The following is a 22,174-nucleotide window of genomic DNA, read 5'->3' on the forward strand; positions in this document are numbered from 1 at the left end:
TGTTAAAATGTTGTTTTTTTTTATAATTTCAGATACAGACCTTTTCTGTTTCACCACCAAATCCAGGTAAATACTTTATATGTGGCTTTGGCTTGGTTTTCTAATTACTGACACGCTAATCAGCCGAGCAGTTATTGACGGTAATGGAATTTACCCATGCAGTTGTAATCAAAGGAAATGTAATGTGATTATGTTAATCATATCTCATAATTTTAATTCTACCTATTTAAACCTTGTGATACCACCAGTACATGCAGACGATGAGATTTACCCTCCTAAAAGCTTGATGTGAAATCTATTGTGTCAGAAAGGTAAGGATTTATATTAGTCAGTCAATAATTATATTGATTATAATTAATCAATAAGAATATAGAAAATCAATTAATCTCTTAGGTTATTAATTCAGTAAAAATAGCAAATGTTCCCTGGTTCCAGCTTCTCAAACTGTGAGACTTTGCTGGTTTTCTTGTACTTTGATACTTTAAGTACATTTGCTGATAAAACTTTTACTTAAATTTTACATGTTACAAACATTGACTGTAAATATATATATATATATATATATTTTTTTTTTTATTAACCTTTATTTTACCAGGAAATAATCCCATTGAGATTCAGAATCTCTTTTTCAAGGGAGTCCTGGCCAAGACAGCAGTATAATAGTTCCATATTTAAAATATACAGTAAAAAAACAGACAACATAAAACAGAAAAAGACAGTTGGCAATTTAACATCATCTCAACATAATCACCAGCAGCGCTCAGTAACAGCACATGTGCATTTAGTACTCAAATAGTCCTTTATCCTCATTTTAAACTGTGTCATTGTTGGTAGGTAGTTTAATTTAAGATGATTCTGCAATTTATAGGGTGAGGATGAGGGTGCAAAAACTTTAAAGGCACTTTCACCGAAGACAGTTCGCGTTCAGGGAATGTCATACATGATTTGCCCATATGATCGAAGATTACATTTCCTGGTAGTGACTTTAGGAGTCAGGAGAGAACATACGTAAGGAGGCAGTTTACACAGTATGGCCTTAAAAAGAAAAATATACCAATGCTCCAACCTGCAATTGTGCAAAGAAGGCCAACCAACACTCTCATACAAGCTACAGTGATGCTACATGGTATACTGAGTCCAGCATTTTCAGAGAAGATTGATTTGCATGCATGTATAAAATATCACCATAATCCAGCATTGACAGAAATGTTGCTTGTATAAGTGTTTTTCTCGCACTAAAAGAGAAACAGCCTTTGTTTCAATAATAGAAACCCAACTTTACTCTAAGTTTTTTTGTTAGACACTCTATATGCTGCTTGAAGGACAAACTTTCCTCTAAGAAGAAACCAAGATATTTATCCTATTTTATTTATAATATTAACAGTCTATGGTTACAAAGTACTTTAACATTGTATTATTGCTTTTACTTAAGGAAAAGTTCTGAATACTTATCCCACCACTGTTAGTAATAATTAATATGAAGTAATATAACTAGTGGTGGAATGTCACTAAGTACATTTACTTAAGTACTGTACTTACAACGCTGAGGTGCTTGTACTTTACTTGAGTATTTCAGTTGTACATGCTACTTTTACTCTGCTGCCAAGAGGCACATTTGGAACTTATTACTTCATTACTTTGGAGTATGACAGCTGCTTCTTTGTTGTACTTTGTACTTTTTTAAAACTATGAGCCTTTAAAACATGATGCATATTTATACAGTAAAATAGCCTAAACTACCCAACTGTGTTTAAAGTAGTTAGAATTAGTCATGATGACCAATTACAGCATCATGTTGCTCATATGTTAATGGTTCAGTAATAATACTAACAGACTCAAGTATGCCTGTATAATGGTACATTTTGCTGTTAATACTCCTGTCATTGTACTTGAGTACAATTTTGACTACTTGTACTGGACTATATTGATATTGTGACATTGCCACTGATGTTATGTGGGCCGCGTGTCTCCCGGCCACCAGGGGGCGCTGTGGGATGGTGACACAGACCCCGGGAAACGGTTGTGGTGTCCGGAAGAAGGACTAGCATGGTGGACATATTTTTCACTTTATGCTTTGCTTTTATTAATGATTTGGTATAATATCGTAATATTAATAATCACCAATTAAAAGGTTAGCGCCGCATTGAGCTGCATCTTCAGATAATGGCGGCTGTTTTCACACTACGTAGCTCTGAGCTGGAGTAGCCGTTACACCGCTGTCTGTCTGCCCGTCTGTCTGCACACGTCGTGACTTGTGACCTAGTTTGGTTTGGTGAGTTTTCGTCTCCTCCTACTCGATTATTGCTTAATACTCATCTCAATACTCATTCTTTCTTCGGTAGCTGTGTGCTGTATCGATACATATCCAGCCACTGTCCCCGTGACGTTGTAGAATACGGGACGGCTGTGTCTCAAACTGCCCCGTTAATGTAGCAAAATACGACGGTTGACACATTAATGCGTGACTGTGTGTGGAGTAGCTTGTAGGCACATCGGGAGTTAACAATGATATTATTACAGTTTATGGTAGTTTTATTTTAGTTGGCAGGGACGGGCCCAAAAAAAAGGCACCCACTGTGATACAAACATAGCACATGGGCCCCTCGGAGGCCCCCAGTGGGGCCCAGCCTCTAACGTCATGCTAAACCAGTAATCTCTTAAAAATGAGTGTTCCTATTTGTTAGCTAAGTATTCTCAGTCAACATTTTGGTTTCATGGAGTGAGGTCCTAATCACACACACACACACACACACACACACACACACACACACACACACACACACACCAAATAAGCAGTGGTGGAAAGTACATTTACTTAAGTAACGTTACAGTTGTGAGGTACTTGTACTTTACTTGAGTATTTCAATTTTCAACTAATACTCAAGTAAAGTACAAGTAACATTACCTTGAAATTGTACATAAGTACTTAGTTACTTTACACCACTGAAATTTAGGGCTGAACGATTTTTGATAATAATCTAATTGTGATTTTTTTCCCAAATATTGCGATTTCGATTCGATTATTTTTTTAAGCTCTTCGTCTTCTGTATTATTCAACAAAGACAAACAATAAATCGTTTTATAGTATGAACAACACACAATTACACACTAGACAGTTAAAAAAGTAAAAATATAGTATATACACACACACACACACACACACACACAACAGTGTATTTTTTTTACAGTGCACAGAGAGGAGCTGCCTCCAGCCCCTCCCCCTCGTGAAGTTGCGTGCTGCCGTGTGCACTTGTTCGGAGAGGCTATCGTTACGTTAGCTAGTTGCTGGTGTTCTTGCCGTGGGATTAACTGTACTAATAAAACCGTTGAAACACCGTGGCCACGCTGCTGTGAAAGCTCCCCGAACGTCATTTATCAGAGTCTGGTTGTTACCCCTCTCAGTGGCAGCTCCTCCACTCATATCTTTATAACGGAGCTAACCGCTAACCGGAGCTAACCGCTAATCGGAGCTAATCGTTGCCAACCGAGCCTTGAGTTCTGTGTGCCTGTATCCATTAACTGCATGTATGGACTCAAGCCCGAATAAAACCCTTCATTTTATTAAAATGGCTGTAAATGTTTTAAACTACAACTCAGAGTTGTTTGAATGACAGAAATCTGCTCAAGGTACAGTGTAGCGTTAGCGTGCTAAGTTGATGCTTTCTCTGCGGAGTGCAGACTGATTTGCTCTCGCGAGTCATGTGACCAAATCGCAGCCTTTGCGATTAGGAAATCGCGTTTTAACATATCGCGATATTATCGCAAATGCAATTAATCGTTCAGCCCTATTGAAATTTGAAATGCAAAATGTCAAAGGCAAATTTGAACATGATTTTGATTCTGTAATCAAATATTTCACACTCGTTTGAGATGTAGGAGCTTTGTTTATTGGTAATGAAATCATAATGTTATTAATGGTGTCGGTTAATGGAGTTTAAGTGCAGTTTATAACGGTGGTTCCAAAACTTTAGCCGACTTAGAAAGCAGTAACTAAAGCAGCTAAGATTTTTTTCTAAATTGTCTTTACACAAAAGAGATGCAAAGCTCTTCTGCTATGTAAACTCAAGCGTAAGATAGGTTTCTTAATATTATGGATTTGATTGACATCTTTGCATGTAATAAAACAGCTGTTAGTGATTAGTTGTATGTTTAACATGCAGTAACTTAAATGGGGGAAACCATGGTAGATGGGGAATTCCTACATTTTTCTGTATACCAAATTAAGTGGAGCTGGGAAAAAGTAATAGAAACTGTTTTAACATAAACTGAACATTGTAACCTTCATGAAGGCAGAATTTATTGTAGAAATGTTGTATCAGACTGCATTCTATTTTTCTTTTTGTATAATTTTCCTATGTCTATTCAATGTGTATTTGTCTTATTCTGATATGTGTGTTTTTTTTTTTTTTGTTGAGCTGCTGTAACAAGGACATTTTCCCAGTGTGGGATTAATAAAGTCTATCTTATCTTATCTTATTATTTTTAGCTAGATGGACCTAATACACTGGGAACTGAGTGTATATTTAGTGCACATACAAAGGAACTGAACCTGAAACTAACTTGTGTTTTTTTGCTTTCACAGTTTTCGTAGACTGACCTGAGTGGGATGAAACATCAGGAGCCTGAACACAGACCAAAGAGGTTGACATCTTAACTCAGCGACTCTGAAGAAGAAAAAAAAACGCACACTGAACATTAACAATGGCTGAAGTAACTGTAGAAGTAGATGAGGAGATGACGAAACAGGACATGGAACCACTTCCAGAGCCACTACTGATAATCATGTCCCCACCTCCACCGTTCTTACCTGTCCCCGGTGAACCCACCATGTTTTGGCATAAGTGGCTAAAAGCTTTTGAACACTACGTTGAAGCGCTCGGTGAAAACGAGCTCGTCGACTCCACTAAGTGTATGCTCCTACAGAACTGCCTTGGTCTAGAGGGCCAGCGTATCTTCACAACACTGATCCAGAGTGAAACCACTTACGCAGCGGCCATCCCAGCTCTGACGGTCTACTTCAACTCTGATCCCACCTCTCAGATGTACCGCCTTAAATTTCATCAGAGGGCCCAGATGCCTGGAGAGACTGTAGATCTGTTCGTGTCCGCGTTAGAGGAACTGCTGGAGCCTTGCCGCTATGGAAACCTTCAAGACAAACTTATCCTGGATCAGCTGATTGAGAACACCAGCTACCCACAACTCAGAGAGAGGCTGCTGTTGGAGCGGGAAACTCTGACCTTGGACAAGGCATTGGCTATCGGTAAAGAGCTTGAATCTGCTTTTAATGAATCTGAACTGTTTGGCTTTCATGAGGTCAGTGTGGACATCGGAGACGATTTAGACCCTCCTGTTCCAACAAAGCGCAAAAGAGGGCGACCTCGGCGTGGGGAGATGAGGCCGAAAATGAAAGCAAAACCACGCTCGACTAAAATCCAAACAAGATCATCTAGATGCAAAGATAACTACTATTACAGCAACGACAAGCTATATTATAGTGGAAATGAAGAAGACGAGTGTAAGAGTGCTGATGAGACTGATCGGGCTTGGGATGAAGGCAGCGACAAAGCAGGTAATGATGATAACGGAACCGTGTCATCGTCATCACAGAGGATGAAAGAGGAAGACTGCGACAAAGCTAGTGATGGTGTCGATGATGATGACGGTGATGATGAAGACTTTGTCCTTCCACCGTCTAAACTAAGAGGCCCCTACTGTCCCATCTGTACGGACAGGCGCTTCAGAGACGCAAACAAGCTCGCCAGACACATGAGGACGCACACAAAGGAGAAACCGTTCAGCTGCCCGGTCTGCGCTTTTACCTTTAGCCAGTCCTACCACATGACCCGACACATGAGGAACCAGCACGGTGCCGGCCAGCACATCTGCTCCACATGTGGGATCAGTTTAGGGAGCTCTGCCGAGCTGCAAAGTCACAAGAGGACGCACGCGCCAATAGTTCTGTCGTGTCCCAAATGTCATGAGGGATTCCCTAACAATGATGCATTTTGTAGTCATGTCATGTCACACCGCAAAGACCAGTCCACCCAGATAGAGGGACAGAGTTCTCAGCAAAGTGATGGAGTGAAAAACCAAGAAATAATCGAATCGTGTAAGCAGGATAATCATGAGAGTGACTATAGCAATGATAATGTTTCTGAGAATTGTGCAGACTCTGATGGTGATTCTCAGGATAAAGAATCTGAAGTTAATGTTAAGGTTGAAGATAAGGACACTGATGAAGGTAAATCTCAAGATGGAGGCAGTCGGGGGGAAAAAGTTGCCTCTAAGACAAAAAAAAGAGGCCATTTCTGTCCTATCTGTATTGACAGGCGCTTCAGAGGGTCAAACAAACTCGCCAGACACATGAGGACGCACACGAAGGAGAAACCGTTCAGCTGCCCGGTCTGCGCTAAGACCTTCAGCCAGTCCTACCACATGACCCGACACGTGAGGAAGCAGCACGACTTGGGCAAGTACATCTGCTCCACATGTGGGAAAAGTTTAGGGAGCTGGCTGGAACTGAAAGCACACAAGAAGACTCATGCGGTTGAAGGCCTGACATGTCTTGCATGTGATAAACAGTTCAAGGAGAAGGCTGCACTTGTGAGTCACCTTAAATTACACAAGAAGGTCCAGTCCAGCCCTCGAAGCCTCGCCTGCGGCGATTGCGGCAAAGTATTTGGTCGGTTGTATCATTTGAAAAGGCACATAGTGACCCATCGCAAAGCAACAAACGGAGAGTGTTACACGTGCCCTGATTGTCAGAAGGATTTTGCCTTCCCAGAAGACCTCAACAAACACCTGGAGATTCATGCGAAAGAAAACAGTGGGACTTGTCCGAAATGTGACGAAACCTTCAGTAGTCCAGAAGAACTAGAGACGCACATGGGAGTTCATGAAAAGTCTTATGCCTGCAGCATCTGTGAGAAGAAGTTTAAGGTTGAGTATGCGCTGAAGAAGCATGAACAAGGCCACCAAGATGAACAGTATTATTGTTCTCTGTGCTGCAAACGCTTCATTAAGCTGTCTCACTACAAGAGGCACATAATGGTCCACGAAAGACGGGAATCCAGATGTCCACACTGTGACAGCGTCTTTCTACAGTTAACGGCTTTGAAGTATCACCTGCGGACTCATACAGAAGAAAGGCCGTACCAGTGCACCTGTTGTATCGAGACCTTCGAGGAGAAGGAAGATCTAGAGCAACACTGCCTCAAACACCGGAAATTCAAGAGGGAGAGGCCGTACTCGTGCACTCGGTGTGATTCTGCTTTCTCTAGACTAATTGAGCTGACCGACCACATGAGCGTACACGATGGAGAGCAGCCGATGAACTGCCCCATCTGCGGCAGGACTTTCCTGAACAAGAACAAGATGGAGAAGCACCTGAGCATCCACACGGGGGAGAGACCTCACCTCTGCTCCATCTGCGGCAACGGCTTCCCCTCGGCTGCCAGCCTCAAGTTACACATCCACATCCACACCGGAGAAAAACCTTTCCAGTGTTCGCAGTGCAGCAAGAGCTTCAGGTCATCCAGCGGGCTGCGGCTGCACAGCAGGCAGCACATGGAGGTGAGGCCCAGCTATGAATGTCCTGAGTGTGGCAGGACTTACGGTCGCATGACGGAGCTGAAGATGCACCAGCGCTATCACACGGGGGATAAACCGTATGCATGCACCTGCTGCAACAAACGCTTCATTAGCAAAGACAAACTGAACGTACACATGAGGATACACACAGGGGAGAGGCCGTACTCCTGCCCCCACTGTGGACAGACATTCACACAGACTGGGGACAGAAACAGACACATCAGTAAATACCACTCGTTAGTAACAGAGCTCCAGTGAAGCTTCGGTTGTTGCTTTTGAATGATTGTGCCAGTGGTTTTGCATGTTTGCAGGGGTTGGTAGCAATAAGAATCGTTTAACCCTTGTGTTGCGCTTTCAAAATGTCTAGATCAGAAATATGGGTTTCTTTTAATTACCCCAAAATAACATGGATGGATGATTCCATACAGCGCGCTTCGCAAGTACTACAAAAGATCGGATCTATACTTTCATTGAATTTGGGGTGTTTTAATACATTTTGTGGCAATTTTTAATGTTTCTAAACCGTATCCTCACTGAACGTTTTGCTTTTTTTAACTCAATGATTAGGTATAATTTCCTATAAATGAGGTTTGTTGACCATGAATTTCAAAAATAAGTTTAAAACTAGTAGTAAGTTGGTGTTAGTGGTGGATATACACGGTAGTGAAAAGAAGCGCTAAACATCGAAAAAAGCACCAAAACATTGACGAAAAAAGAGACAAAAACATCAGAGAAAGTGTTGTTTTTCATAATTTTTTAATCCCGGGGGGACGACGACAAGTGCATGGTGAAATTGAAGACCACACAAGGGTTAACAACGATCAACATTATTTGTTCAAGAATAAGAAACCAAAATATGTTGAAAGCTAATTTAGGCTGGCAAGAACACTAAATTGTGAAATCATCAATCATCATCAAGGTTATGTGATTGTATTTTGGTAAAATAAAGAAGACTATAGATATTCACTGTACACCTTTCTAGTTTCATGGACTACGTATTGCTATGGTTGGGAATCGTGTATTAACCAGTACAAAAATTATACTTCAGTACATTACTTTAAAGGATATTAACATGTATTTCTACATGAGCCGTTGTTTAACAAGCCACACAAAAGTTAAATGTCTTAAATTGACAAATTGTCAAAAACAAAGTAAAGTTAAGTAAAGTTTTCAATACTTGGTGCTACGCACACATTTAGGCTGGTACCAAAAAAGTATTGGGGGGGGGGGGCTGTGTTATTGGATTGTACAGTACTTGTCTTTCTATTTTACTTGCCATTCTGTAAATTATCTAAGTGTTATAGATTGGAGATTGTCATTTTGTGTTTCTGCAGCAACTTTTACTCAACAGCTTGTTTTACTGCTTTTAGCAAAAAAAACTGATGTGAAGAAAAACATCAGCATCGTAACATTTACATTTGGATTGTGCTTTTATGGACAGTCTGATATCTAAGACTCCACACTCGGCTGTCTAACAGCAACCTTCTCTTTTAGGATTAGGATTTTCATTACTTCATGTTTGCTGGGTTTGATTTTCTGGAAACATGGCTCGGGAATGCAGTGCTTTTTGTTGGCAAACTTTTACTTAATGGATAGTGGGCTAAAACATGCAAAGCCACTGATTTCTCTGTGCAGCACAAGTCTTCACTGTTGCCATCCAAACAGTTTGTTGCTACTGTGCTGTTTTCTGCAAGTTTCATACCTGGACTTTCTTCTATATCCCTACATACACACTTAATACAAAGGCTCTGCATGAGGATATATTCCTTGTAGCTCATCCCTCTCACCCCTGTGCTTGATGCACCCTCTCCATACACCACTTTCTCATTCAAGCACCCTGTCTTACCAACACTAGTGACCGGCATGCAAATAGTTCTTTGCCAGAGCTTTTATGTTCCATAGTTTGCTTTGCCCAAATCTGTGGCTACAAACTGAATATAGTCATGGTCACTCAAATGACACTAGAACAAATTTCAGAGATCATGTTTCAATACTTTAATTGTCCTCTCTACCACATTATGTGTTTTGATGATATTATGTTTGATCATTTCACCCTTTTTATATATATTTTTTGTTTAGACTTCTCTGTAACCAAGCATTGTGTAGCTGTGTTTTAAAAAAAGTGACATAAAAATAAAACTATTATTCACTCTGCTAGCACACGTATGGAGATTTATGAACAATATCTGTAAACGTGTTGCATGCTTTATTCACCTTTGGTCAGTGAGTCAGTCAAGTGAGAATCAATCAGGTGTAGATGGAATTGGATCAATTAATCTGTCAACATTTAAACCCACAAATTATATCTATTAAGTATCTTATCGCTGTTAGTTACTCAAAGCTATGTCTGTGTTGAGAGTATCGACACTAAAAGGTCTTTTATCGATGGATGTCACTCGGGGCTGTTTTATGATGATGCAGGACTAAATCCAATAAGTTTTATTAGTATCAGCCTTAAGGTTGCATTGTTGCCCAAGCTAATTTACATGCTATTGAATACAGCAAACATGTACATTTTCATTAGGAGATCAATATTGTTGATGTAAGCCTTGTAGACATATGTACACAGTGAAAACAGTAGAACAAAGGAGTGGTCTCACAGCTTTTCCCTTCAGTTTTGGCATGCAGATAAATATTTTGCAGCCATGAGAGCTTTTTAAATGATCTCTCCCAAAATATAAGAACATTTTACACTCATTGAAGAATTAGTAGACATATTATGCATCTAAAACTAGATACAGGAAAATAATTCAAAAAATAATAATCTTAAAAAGCAAACCAAAATTGTAGAAGATTTGTTTGGTCTGTGAACATGAAAAGAACCAGATTAGAGCCGCAAAGATTAATCAATTAGTTGTCAACTTTTAAATTAATCGCCAACTATTTTATTTTTATTTGATTTGATATATCGATTCTTTTAAGAAAGAAGTCAAAATTCTCTGATTACAGCTTTTTAAATGTGAATATTTTCTTGTTTCTATTCTTCTCTGTGACAGTAAACTGAATATCTTTGAGTTGTGCACAAAACAAGATATTTGAGGATGTCATCTTGGGTTTAATCGACAATGAAAATGATCGTTAGTTGCAGCCCTAAACCAGATGATAGATAATCTGATCATGAATCAATAAAGGAGCAGGAACACAGGCAGTAAAAGTCATTTAAAACAGGCCGTCCACATGAGGGTGCTGTGTGGACATAAATCTTGCACACACTTCTGCTGTTGAACAATACTAATAGTTCATAAAATATTTGATACCAATATTATTTTCTTACTATATATTTGCAAAACAAAAAACAGTGCAAAATATACAAAATGTGTAAAATGTAAAACACAAACAAAACGAAATAGACTTTTCTGACTTGTATCAGTGAAATATCTGTATTATATAATAACATTGCGTTGGACAGATTTGATACAGGTCTGTGTAACAGGCTACATATCTGACTACATGGAGGAGAATACCACAGGTGTAAATTAATAAAAAATAATGATGGATTTATTTTATTTATTTGTTGTTTATTTGAATAGGGACAGATACAAAAAAACATAGATTATTACATAAAGAACAATCCGATGCCTGTATCACAGTGTTTATAGCCATGGCTAATTCGCAACACCTGTCCCTAGAAGGGCTTTTAACAGTTAAAATAATAAAGGAGTCAAATTTTTACAGTGAATACAATAAAATGTCCAGAAACCAGTTAGCAGCAATAAAAATAAATGTAGTAAATAAACACATTCACTCGAACTCACACAGATGCACACCTCACATACATACAGCTATACATTTCATATGGCATGATCACACTGCTGCTGCTGTATGAACCATGCTTTTGATAGTTTTTTAAAGGTGGACATTTTAGTAAGAGTCTTTATATTTGTAGGAAGCCAGTTCCACAGATTGGCTCCTTTCACAGAAAAAACATTTTGGGCAAAAGATGTTTTACAAAATGGAACTTTACAGTCTCCACATGCAGCAGCTCTTGTGGATCTGGAGGATTCCAGCCTGTTCACAAATTTACAAAGTGGCTCAGGTGCAAGTCCAGTCAAACATTTGAAAAACAACTTTATGTATTTAAGATTAACAAAATTAACAAAGTTTAAGATTTTATGTTTATTTAAAATGTAACAATGATGGAATTGAATGGGCTTTTTATCTAAAATGTTTAGGGCATGGTTATAAAGCCTCTCAATAGGCTTTAGGGTAGTTTGGCTAGCCTGGGACCAAACAGTGGTGCAGTACGACAGGTGGGACAGGATCATAGTATTCAGAAAGACATGAGCACATTCAAATGTTAAACTGCTCCTGATCAACCTGAAACAGTTCATACTGACCTTCATTTTTCTTGAGATGTTTTTAATGACTTTTAAAATTTAGCTGAGAATCTAAAATCACTCCTAAATATTTTTCTTCTTCTACCTGATCGATAAGTTCACCATTCATTTTAATGTTAAGATCATTTATTATCCGCTTTCTTGTTATAGAAAAACACATAGATTTAGTTTTCCTCAGATTAAGTGTTAAACATGATTTGTTTAGCCAATCAAACACTTTCTCAAGACTTTTAGTCAATGTACTGCCGATAACAACAGGGCTTTTGCCGGACACATAACCCACAGTGTCATCAGCATACATCTGAATGCCAACTTCAGGACATACTTCGGGCAGCTCATTTACATACAGGCTGAAGAGAACAGGCCCCAGTATGGTTCCCTGCGGGATTCCGGTCTTAATTTCACATGGGGCAGATTTTGCATGATCAATAACTACACATTGTTCTCGACCCTGTAAGTATGACTCGAACCATGATAATGCCTGGTGTGATGTATTATAAGATGATAGTTTTGAGATAAGACGGCTATGATTTACGGTGTCGAATGCCCTTTTTAAGTCCAGGAATACTGCACCCACGATGTTTCCTTTATCAAGCGGCTGCACAATATTTTCCAATAATGCGCAGATGGCGGTTTCAGTGGAATGGTTCTGTCTGAAACCATACTGTTGAGGGTGTATATACTGATGTATTTCTAAATATTGAGTTAGTTGTTCTGAAACAATTTTTTCTAGTATTTTTGACATTACCGGAACTAGACTTATTGGTCGATAGTTACTAACGTCTGTGGTATTCCCGAACTTAAAGATGGGTTTTACCAGTGACTTTTTCCAAGCATCTGGAAATATTCCAGTTTTAATAGAGACATTTATAATGTGGGTCAAAGGTTGAATGATAACTTGTGCATATTTTTTGAGGAAAGTTGCATCTATGTTATAGTTATCTTTGGATAAATTGGTATTCAGGTCTGAAATAGCTTTCAATACCACGGCCTGATTCACTTCTCTAATTTTAAAGGAATTTGAATTCCATTTAACTGCTTCAGTCCTGTTATTGTCCAAGCTGGCGCATTGTCATGGTTTACTGGCACACTTGAATAGACCAGTGTTAATGTTATTCGTAACGTGTGCTTTTCCTACTGCTTTTAATGCTGCTGTCTTGGTCAGGTCACCCTTGTAAAAGAGATAATTGATCTCAACTGGTCTTACCTGGTAAAATATGGGTTAAATTCTAAAATAAGGTTTATAATGCAATTTCAGGTAAAGTAAATGTCTTCTACTTCACTACATTTTAGAGGGAAATATTGTACTCCACTACATTTATAGCAGACAGATAGTTACTCTGAGATTGAGATTTTACATATTAAACATATGATAATTGTGGAAATATGCATTGTTAGAGCTTAAACTATCCAACAGTTCATAAAGAAGTTAAAATTAGTTCCACCATGACCAGATGGAACATTAAAATGCAGTGTTCATGTTTATGCATTAGTAATAATAACCCAATAAAATATAATAATTTAACACTAGCAGGTGCTGTTCTGTAGTATAACTTTTCATACTTAAAGAACATTTAGCAGATACTACTTACTGTCTTTTACTTAAGTAGGACTATGAATGCAGAACTTCGTCTTTGTCTAATGTAGTAGCTATTATACACTGTCATTGCTATTTTTACATAGGCCTAAGTGAAGATTTGGAATACTTCCACCACTGCCAACAATATATGCATAAAGCTTTGATAGTAAGATATGGGTATTCTGTACAAGTTTTTTTAAACTATTTTTATGCATATTAAGCTGAACATGTGCATATTTAGCTGATACAGTATGTACTTTTACTCAAGTAACAATTCGTCCATCCAGTCCGATAGGTGGCAGTACTCCCTGTAGTCATGTAGCTAACGACGTTACGTTCGATGCTCGGTTTACAAACAGGGAAAGAAGAGAGGGTAACGTTAGCTTGAAGTAGCTTCGTATTATTAACCAAATTAGTCAATTATGTTCCTAGTTAACGTCGTCATCTGGATGGGTGTTTTAAAGCGACGTAATGTTGGGTAATGTTACCGAATTTAGTGCCTTAGGTCATTTGAAATTAAGAAGCGTTCATGGGTATAAAAGCTAACGTTAATGCTGATGCTAACCTAAGCTAAAGCATAATAGCTCTGTTAGCTCACAATTATGTTAACTAACGTTAACTTCTTTGCTAAGGCTACAAACGCTGGTTGTTAATCGTTGTATTTTTCAGAGATAAAGTGACGCACTATAAATTGTGTTTTGTTAAATGTGTTGAAATTATGTTTCAGAATTAACCAGACAGATAACCAGTCGACCTAGCTAGATATCAAAATAAGCAACTTAGCTACGCTAGCTTGCATGCAACGACATAGTACTAGCTAGCTATGTGAAACAAATAGTAAAAGAGAAACAGCATTGACCTTTAGCTTAACCGTATGCTGTCATATCTAGAGCATTGTAGCTTTTCTTTAAACAAGGAGTCTCTTATTCAGACCAATTTTATTGAAAAAAGTGAAAATAGTGAACTGGTTAAACTTTTAACCTGCCACACCTGAAGTGTCACTCCTTATGGCTGCATTAGGCTTTACTCCTGCCAGCGGGCACGATCTTTTCAGCATTGAAACAACCGAAAAATCCAGCTGTGAAACAAGCAACGTACTTAATGGGAATGAGGTCAGGCAGTTTTACGAACATTTAATAAAAGATGGCGAAGGGCAAGATGTATCCAGGAGGAGTGCAATTAGCCAGAAAGATAATGGCAGAGAGCATCAGAATAAACAGAGGAACAGAGAGTCCAGTAGAAGAGCGAGGAGGAGAGCCAGGGCTGCAGAGATGCAGCAGGGTCAAACAGATTCTGTGGTGCACAGAGTGATGAGTGGCGAAAGTGAAGCCAACCCAAGAAGACAGACAAGCAATTCAGAAAGAACCATGGAGCTCCTGGGGCTCAGGTTGCTGCGTTGTGCCCATGATGGGGACATCTCTGGCGTTAAAGACCTGCTCTCAAAAGGGGTCGACATCAACTTCCAGGTACAATACTTACTTCTTGGTGTGTTTTCATTTTTGGAAATATATTATTTGTTTTAAGTCCTGCTAATTTCCCCTCCAGGATACTTACTTCTGGACGGCGATGATGTGTGCAAGCTGGTCGGGACAAAGAGCTGCGGTGAGGCTGCTGCTGCAACACGGAGCAGCCTGGGTCGGAGTTGTTGATACACAGGGCAGGGATGCCAAAGACCTGGCGCTGGAAGGTATAACCACGCCTTTCTTATCAGAAACTCTAAATTTCTGTTTGCGTAAATAGTAAGGTTGAACTCATCCATATCTGTCTTTCCCCCAGCGGGCCACAGTGAGGTATTGGAGGAGTTGGAGAGCTATGGGAGAAGTACACAGAGAGACACACAATCTGATAGCAGGTTTGAACACTCTGTTGTACACAGTTTAAACTGAATCAGAATCAGATTTATTATTAGTGTAAGTTTTCACTGGCAAGGAATTAGCCTTGGTGTATTAAGTGCATACAGTAAACAATAAGCATATTAAAAAAGGGAATAAACAATAAAGCAAAGTACTGCTACAGTCAAGAACATACATACAAGAGAGAGACGGTGACAGTGGTCAAGCGAGTAAGAGAGTGAATGAAGAGAGGGAGTGCCAAACAAAGCAGTAATCAGTGGAATAAAAGGCTCTTTTCTCATTGTCTTACAGCGGTTATGTTTTTAAACACAAATCAACACGTCCACAAGAAGGTGCCACATTGTCGGATAATGAGTAAATGCAGTGCTCTCTGCAGTTGGTAATGAGCACGATGTTATTGGCTGGAGGGTTACACACCCACGTGGGGCCCAAATGCTCTTTGTTGACACCCAGAAGTGTCCTGACCTAGTCCCGACTCTCCAAAATAAAAGAAAATGCAGGCATAGGGCAGGGTCTCTGCAGACATAGACAGCACCACACTAGTGGATCATTAGATATTATTGAGAGGGCTTACTTTTGTATTAGTCTTTACATTGTATTTTGAGGAAAGAATTACGTTTGAGGGCTGTGGATTTTGCTTGCACTAAGAAGGGATCTTTCATTGGCCTGTATGAACAGGACGAATTATTACAGCAAGCAAAAACTGTGTTAATGCACATATGGGCACCTGACTATTGTTTTACTACGGACTTTAAAAACTGAATCTGTTCCTTTTGTCCTCTCGCTAATGTCGTCTCTTTTTGTGTTTGTCCCCAGGGCCCCCCAGCCTCAGTGGTGCGGTGTGTGTTGTAGCGAGTACAGCAGTAGCCTGTCATCACATCTCTCCTCCACTCTACATCTGTTCAGTCTGCGGCGTGCTCCACCCACCCCTTACTACTGCCTCCCCCCCTCCAGCAACAGCTACAAGATGATGGTTCGTTGCGGCTGGAAACCAGGGACAGGACTAGGGCCAGAGGGAGAGGGGCCTCAACAGCCAGTGCCAACTGTGCTGAAGAGAGACCAGAAAGGCCTGGGGTATGGACAGATGAAAAGAGCCAAAGTTACTCACTTCCAACCCAGGGATCGTGACGCAGTAAAACCACCATCCAAGGAGAAAGAGGAGAGAGGAGGAAAAGGACAGAGAAAAGAAGAAAGTAGGAGAAAGGAGCTAAAAGATAAGAACTGGGAAAGAGATTTTCGTGCCTCTTTTTATCTTTGACTCCTGCTTACTCTGACTTTTTTACAAGCCCTTTCTCTCAAACACATCTCAAAGTATCTCTCAAACAAACAATCTATTACGAAGACAAGTTGTACCTGTTGTAAAGCTCCTGGAAGGTGTTTTCTAACGAAGCCAATTAATATGAATATCTTGACTCTACCTCAAAGCTGAAACTGTGTCTGTATATGGAATTAGTTGTGCCGCTGCCCACAGATGTGCAATGACCAAATGTATTTCATCTTTGTCATGGTTTTGTTTTAATCTGTGTCACCAAATATGGCATATTTACTATTGATCCACTAAGACTTTCAAAAGGTGGATTTTATTTCTATATAAAAAAATACACTTGAGGTTCATGATCTAGGAAAATAAATGTTTTTAATGTCAAACAGCTATTTTGATATGTTTAATATAATACAATATAAAGCATATGAGGAAAAGTAGTTTAGATATTGAAAGTTGTATCAGAAATTTATCATGAGTGACTGCAGTAATGCTGTTCCTAAAGTTCCTAATATGGTCCATGGTTCTTTAACATAGAATGTTGCAACAGTGAACTCTTCCTCTGGAATAGCTCCAGCTACCTTCTTACCTAATTTGACAGACCTGCAGCCATGTGACAGGTGAGCTACGTCATATGCTTGTGCATATCTGCCTTATCGTCACTGCTGTACATAACTTCCTCACATTTGGCCAAGTAGTCTAGATTGTTATATCTCAAAAGCCGGACTCCTTTTTTCTTTTATGTGTTAGGCTTGGACATGTTTCAAGATTGTATTTAAATAAGCACAGCACAAGCCACTTCAAAGCCCTGTAAACCCCCCCATGACTCTACATGTGACCTCAGACAGGGCCCCTATTTCTATTCCAAAGTCCAGGCTGAAGACTACAGGTGGCCGAGCTGTAGTCCTCAGAGCTCTAAGACTGCTAAACACCGAAGTCAGTATCTTTTAAATCACAACTTCAAACTTTGTACACTGATTGACCAGGAAAACCAAACAACCTGTACATTGTACTCTAATCCAACAGTCTGGTATTAAACAATGTTTTAATTGTTACATAGAGATGTTGATTTGCTGCTACATAGATTAGATGGACAATACAATATTAGAAAAAACATGCAATGCAGTGCAATACAACAAAAGTTATTTTATTTATAGAGACCAATATCACAATTTGCCTTAAGGGGCTTAACAATCTGTACAGCATACACCACTCCCCCTTATAAAACTGAGTCATCACCTAGATGATTTGCATTAATTGCATTGCATCAGACAGGTGTTTTTGTACTTTTCTGGTCATTGAGCACATAGGCATGCTTTGTAAAGGAATCTGTTGTCCTGTTAAATTTTTTAACATGTTTTTTTACCCTCTTTATTCCTCATTACAGTGGTATGTGGCTCAGTTATTCACGCCATCCCTTCACAGCTTAAATAATTGCTGGGTTGTTTACTGGTCCTTTCTATGCTCTACATGTTGTGTATGGTGGTCCTACAAGTGCACAGTTTTCTCCTAAATTTCATAAACACGCATTTTAAAATTGTATGTGTGAAAGTGGATGAGTATTTTTTTAGACTTGTGATAGACAATATATAAAACAACAGGCTTAACATATCTCACATGATGCACCATAACATTAGAGATCTGACTAAAAACATGAGTAGAAACTTTTATCATATTTTTTTTTATTAGCTTGAAAAGTACCACCAGTTTACAGTATTTTTTAATCACAGTTAATTGATAATGCTACATTTACTACGATACAAGCATTGCAACAATTAGATATAACGGGGCGACCTCTAGCTCACCCAGTAAGAGCCCGGATTCGAATCCGACCTGCGGCCCTTTGCTGTGTGTCATCCCCCATCTCTCTCCCACCTTTCCTGTCTATCCACTGTTACCACAAATAAAGGGAAAAGCCCAAAAAAAATCTTTAAAAAAATAAAATGAAAAAAAAAAAATATGAATTTTCCACCATTTGACTGTTTTGTAAAACTATTTTTATCAGAATACCATAGAGATTGGCATGGTTTTATGTCGTTTAGCCTAATAGCTGGTTTGATTTGCATTGAGAGATGATTTTATGGAAAGTACCCCATGCCAATCTCTAGGTATGGTGAAGGGTATGTGATGATGTGGGGCTATTTTAATTCCAAAGGCCAAGGGAACTTTATCAGGATGCATAGTATCCTGGATCCATGAAATAACTGGCCTTTAAAAATAAAACTCTGCCTGCCTCTATGGGAATTTAACATAGGGGTGTACTCACTTTTGTTGCCAGCGGTTTAGACATTAATGGCTGTGTGTTGAGTTATTCTGAGGGGACAGCACATTTACACTCTTATACAAGCTGTACACTTAATACTTTACATTGGAGCAAAGTGTAATTTCTTCAGTGTTGTCCCATTAAAAGATATAATGAAATATTTACTGAAATTTACTGAATATAATGAAATATTTACTAAAATGTGAGGGCTGTACTCACTTTTGTATATATATATATATATATATATACACACACACACACACACACACACACACACACATTGAAATACATTGAAATTTAAAATATAGATATTCTTACCAACACTTCTAAAGCTCACTAATTAACACGTTTGGTTTCTGTAGGGTGGTGTTCTGCCATTAAAAAGCACAGGTCCTCGGTGAGGTTGCAAAAAAAAAAAAGAATGCTGGATTTGATTCATGTGATATATATCCACGATGTTCCACTTCCGGGATTGCTCCGTTGCCAACGGAAATTCGGCTGGATTTCACTCTTTTCAGCCGGATGTGCGTAAACTTTCTATTTCTTTGTGTTGTAATTTTAAACTCCTGGATTTATGAGGACTATTGTTAACTACTCCTTGGATCTCGGCAGGTTAAATCCAGACAACTAGCTAGACTATATGTTGAATCTGAGTTTTCTGTTGCACGACAAAAACAACTTTTGAACGTATACATGCTCCACCAAAACAAGTTCCTTCCAAAGGCTATTTTGCAGCTGCACTGCCCATGACGATTGTAATTGGTTTAAAGAAATGCCACAGCACGTTTTTCTCCCATCCTGGAATGCTGTGTGGACTAGCCAGACCCTCCTCCACAGCACTGTGGAGGAGGGTCTGGCAAAGAGATACTAGATTTCATGTGACATTTAGAAACCATTGATAGCATGGTATTACTTACTCTTTTACAGCAAAAACGTCAGTATTGTGCGCCTTGGACTGCAGGCTGGCTGTTTGCGGGAATGATGTTTCATGATGCTAAACGGAAAAAGTGCAAAATGAACACAAGTACATGAAGGGTGAAGATTAATATATTAATATACCCAAATATAAGTTAGGAAAATGGATAACTCTTACTCTTTTACACAGCCAGAGGTGAAGCAGGGAGTGATGATGTTACGAATCCGTCTCCAGTGATCATCCTGAGTAATACTTACTGTGTCATAGAGGTCCCCATTCAGATGGAAGTTCTACAGGGGGACAGTGGTCAGTACACATGTATTTGTGGAACAGCTGTTAATAGTAGTATCCAGAACAAAGAATGTGCAACTGCAGCTTGTTGGACTACCCACATTCAAATGTCATTTAGATGAGGTGTGCACTGCATTCTTTTTGGTGTACTAGGCCTATATGTTTCCAGTGGTGAATGTAACAAAGTATATTTACTCAAGTACCGTGTTTAAGTACAAATACGAGGTATTTCAATTTTATGCAACTTACTTCTACTCCTTTACATTTCAGAGACTTTTTATTCCATTACATTTGTCCGACAGCTTTAGTTACTTTTCAGAGCACAATTTTTTACCCTTCCTGTCCAGTAAAAAAAACATGTATCTCCACATGTAGTGATTTTGGTGAATATTCTCCTACTTCTTAAGCTAGAAAAACTATTTAAAAGCCCTCTTGGATCAGCTGGAAAATGCATTGTTACAAAGCTGAAAACAGGGCTGTTTTTCTGAGCTTATGAAAAGGTGACTTTGAAGAGATACGTGGTTCTCACAGGACAGCGACACTACAAACATATGAACATCAAGCGAGCGTAAAAATGTTTTTGCGAATTTGAGAAAGTTTTTTCTTATTTTGCCGTTTCCAACAACATTTTATAATGCAATACTTCATCAAAACTGCATAGAATGGGCTTAATAATGTATGTTGGAAGTGTCAGAGTGAAATAGGGACATTCTTACATGTAATTTGGGGATGTAAACTGGTCTACCTGTTTTGGGAGAAAGTACTGGAACATATGAGTAAATGGCTGGGTGTGGTGGTACCTGTAGCACCAAGACTGTGTTTGTTAGGGGACCAAACAAAAATGTCAAATATATCTAAATATGAACAAGGGGTTTTAAAAGTTGGGATGGTCACAGCTGCTCGAACAATTCTCAGAGTATGGAAGAGTACAGTCGCCCCAGATGTTAAAAAATGGATGGAAATGATGTCAGAAGTTGCATCATTTGAACGCATGTTGGCTAGAATTAACAACGAAGAACATTTTAGGAGGACCTGGGAACCTATTTTTTTGTAGGTAGGGCATATGGAAACATTTTTAGACATGGCACTGAATGTATATTTTGGATGTTTCAAAAAAAGGAAATGTCGATTTGCAGGAGGCCTTTGTATATGGGGTGGTATGCTGGATATACTGTCTGTTGATGTTGGGGTCAGTGTTTGTACTTGAGTTTGATTGTATGTTTATGTGTGTATGAAGAAATAAAAACTTTAATGACAAAAAATAATGCAAAAATGCTTCAAAATGCGCATAAAAATACGTTGATGGAAACATGTCTAGTGATTGGCTTTCGAAATTGTGATGTACCAACTATAGCTTGCCCAGGTAATGTACAGACATCTCCCCCTTCAGTATAGTAGTGACAACCTTTGCACAGATACAAGTCTGTATAATAATTGTCAGACATTTTAGGAGACATAAACAAAAAGGGGACATCATAACAACATAAGACAAAAACAAAGTTTTGAGTGGAGGGGATCTTTGGATAATAATGGGTAGCTTGGTGTTAGGCTTCTTATATTTACACTACACTCACCCCCATACTTTCCCATACTTCTGAGCACACGCGGTGTCATCCAGGTAGTAACCTCAGTTTACTACCTCAGTGGAGCAACCTCAGTTTTGAACCGACTTGTGACTGCATGTCCAGGAGGTGTGGCCTCTTTTCACTGTGTTACATAAGAACTTTAGCCATTTCCTGTGCAGCAACAACAAAAAAACGTCACGCACACATCTGATTATGCCTGGACATGTCTTTGTGTGAGCACAGATTGAAGTAAATATGTCTAAATCAAACAATTTGACAATCACATACCAGAGAAATCTCATACATGTAGGGTTTAATGGCTTGCTTGTGTTTTAATTTTGTCCACTTAATATAGGGTGAGCCAAGAAGAAATTTAAATTACTTAGTTTATTTGACTTGTAGTCGTGGGACATTTAAATTACAAATAGCAGGAGATATAAAAGAATAATATTCTAATAGTAAATAAAACAATATATAGTTGAAGTTGTTTTGTGTGTTTTTTTTCTCTTTTAACACGAG

General features: G+C 38.9%; 2 protein-coding genes across 3 annotated transcripts; both read left to right on the top strand.

The window, feature by feature from the left end:
- Positions 1 to 1,964: 1,964 nt before the first annotated feature.
- LOC116043054 (zinc finger protein 420-like) lies at positions 1,965 to 8,079 on the top strand. 2 transcript variants are annotated; one of them, XM_036000841.1, is made up of 2 exons: positions 1,965 to 2,049; positions 4,583 to 8,079. In XM_036000841.1, the coding sequence occupies exon 2, from the start codon at positions 4,702 to 4,704 to the stop codon at positions 7,846 to 7,848; it is 3,147 nt and encodes a 1,048-aa protein (XP_035856734.1). In that variant the 5' UTR covers positions 1,965 to 2,049; positions 4,583 to 4,701; the 3' UTR covers positions 7,849 to 8,079. The 2 variants fall into 2 exon arrangements, with proteins under 2 accessions (XP_035856734.1, XP_031145424.1); XM_031289564.2 differs by having other exon boundaries at positions 1,992 to 2,272.
- A 6,434-nt stretch (positions 8,080 to 14,513) lies between these two features.
- On the top strand, positions 14,514 to 18,149 carry gpank1 (G patch domain and ankyrin repeats 1). Its single transcript, XM_031289565.2, has 4 exons — positions 14,514 to 14,972; positions 15,052 to 15,193; positions 15,283 to 15,358; positions 16,176 to 18,149. Exons 1-4 carry the CDS (start codon positions 14,514 to 14,516, stop codon positions 16,615 to 16,617), a joined length of 1,119 nt encoding a protein of 372 aa, XP_031145425.1. The 3' UTR covers positions 16,618 to 18,149.
- Positions 18,150 to 22,174: the final 4,025 nt, after the last annotated feature.

Source organism: Sander lucioperca, chromosome 4 (genome assembly GCF_008315115.2).
Source record: "Sander lucioperca isolate FBNREF2018 chromosome 4, SLUC_FBN_1.2, whole genome shotgun sequence".
NCBI lineage: Eukaryota > Metazoa > Chordata > Actinopteri > Perciformes > Percidae > Sander > Sander lucioperca.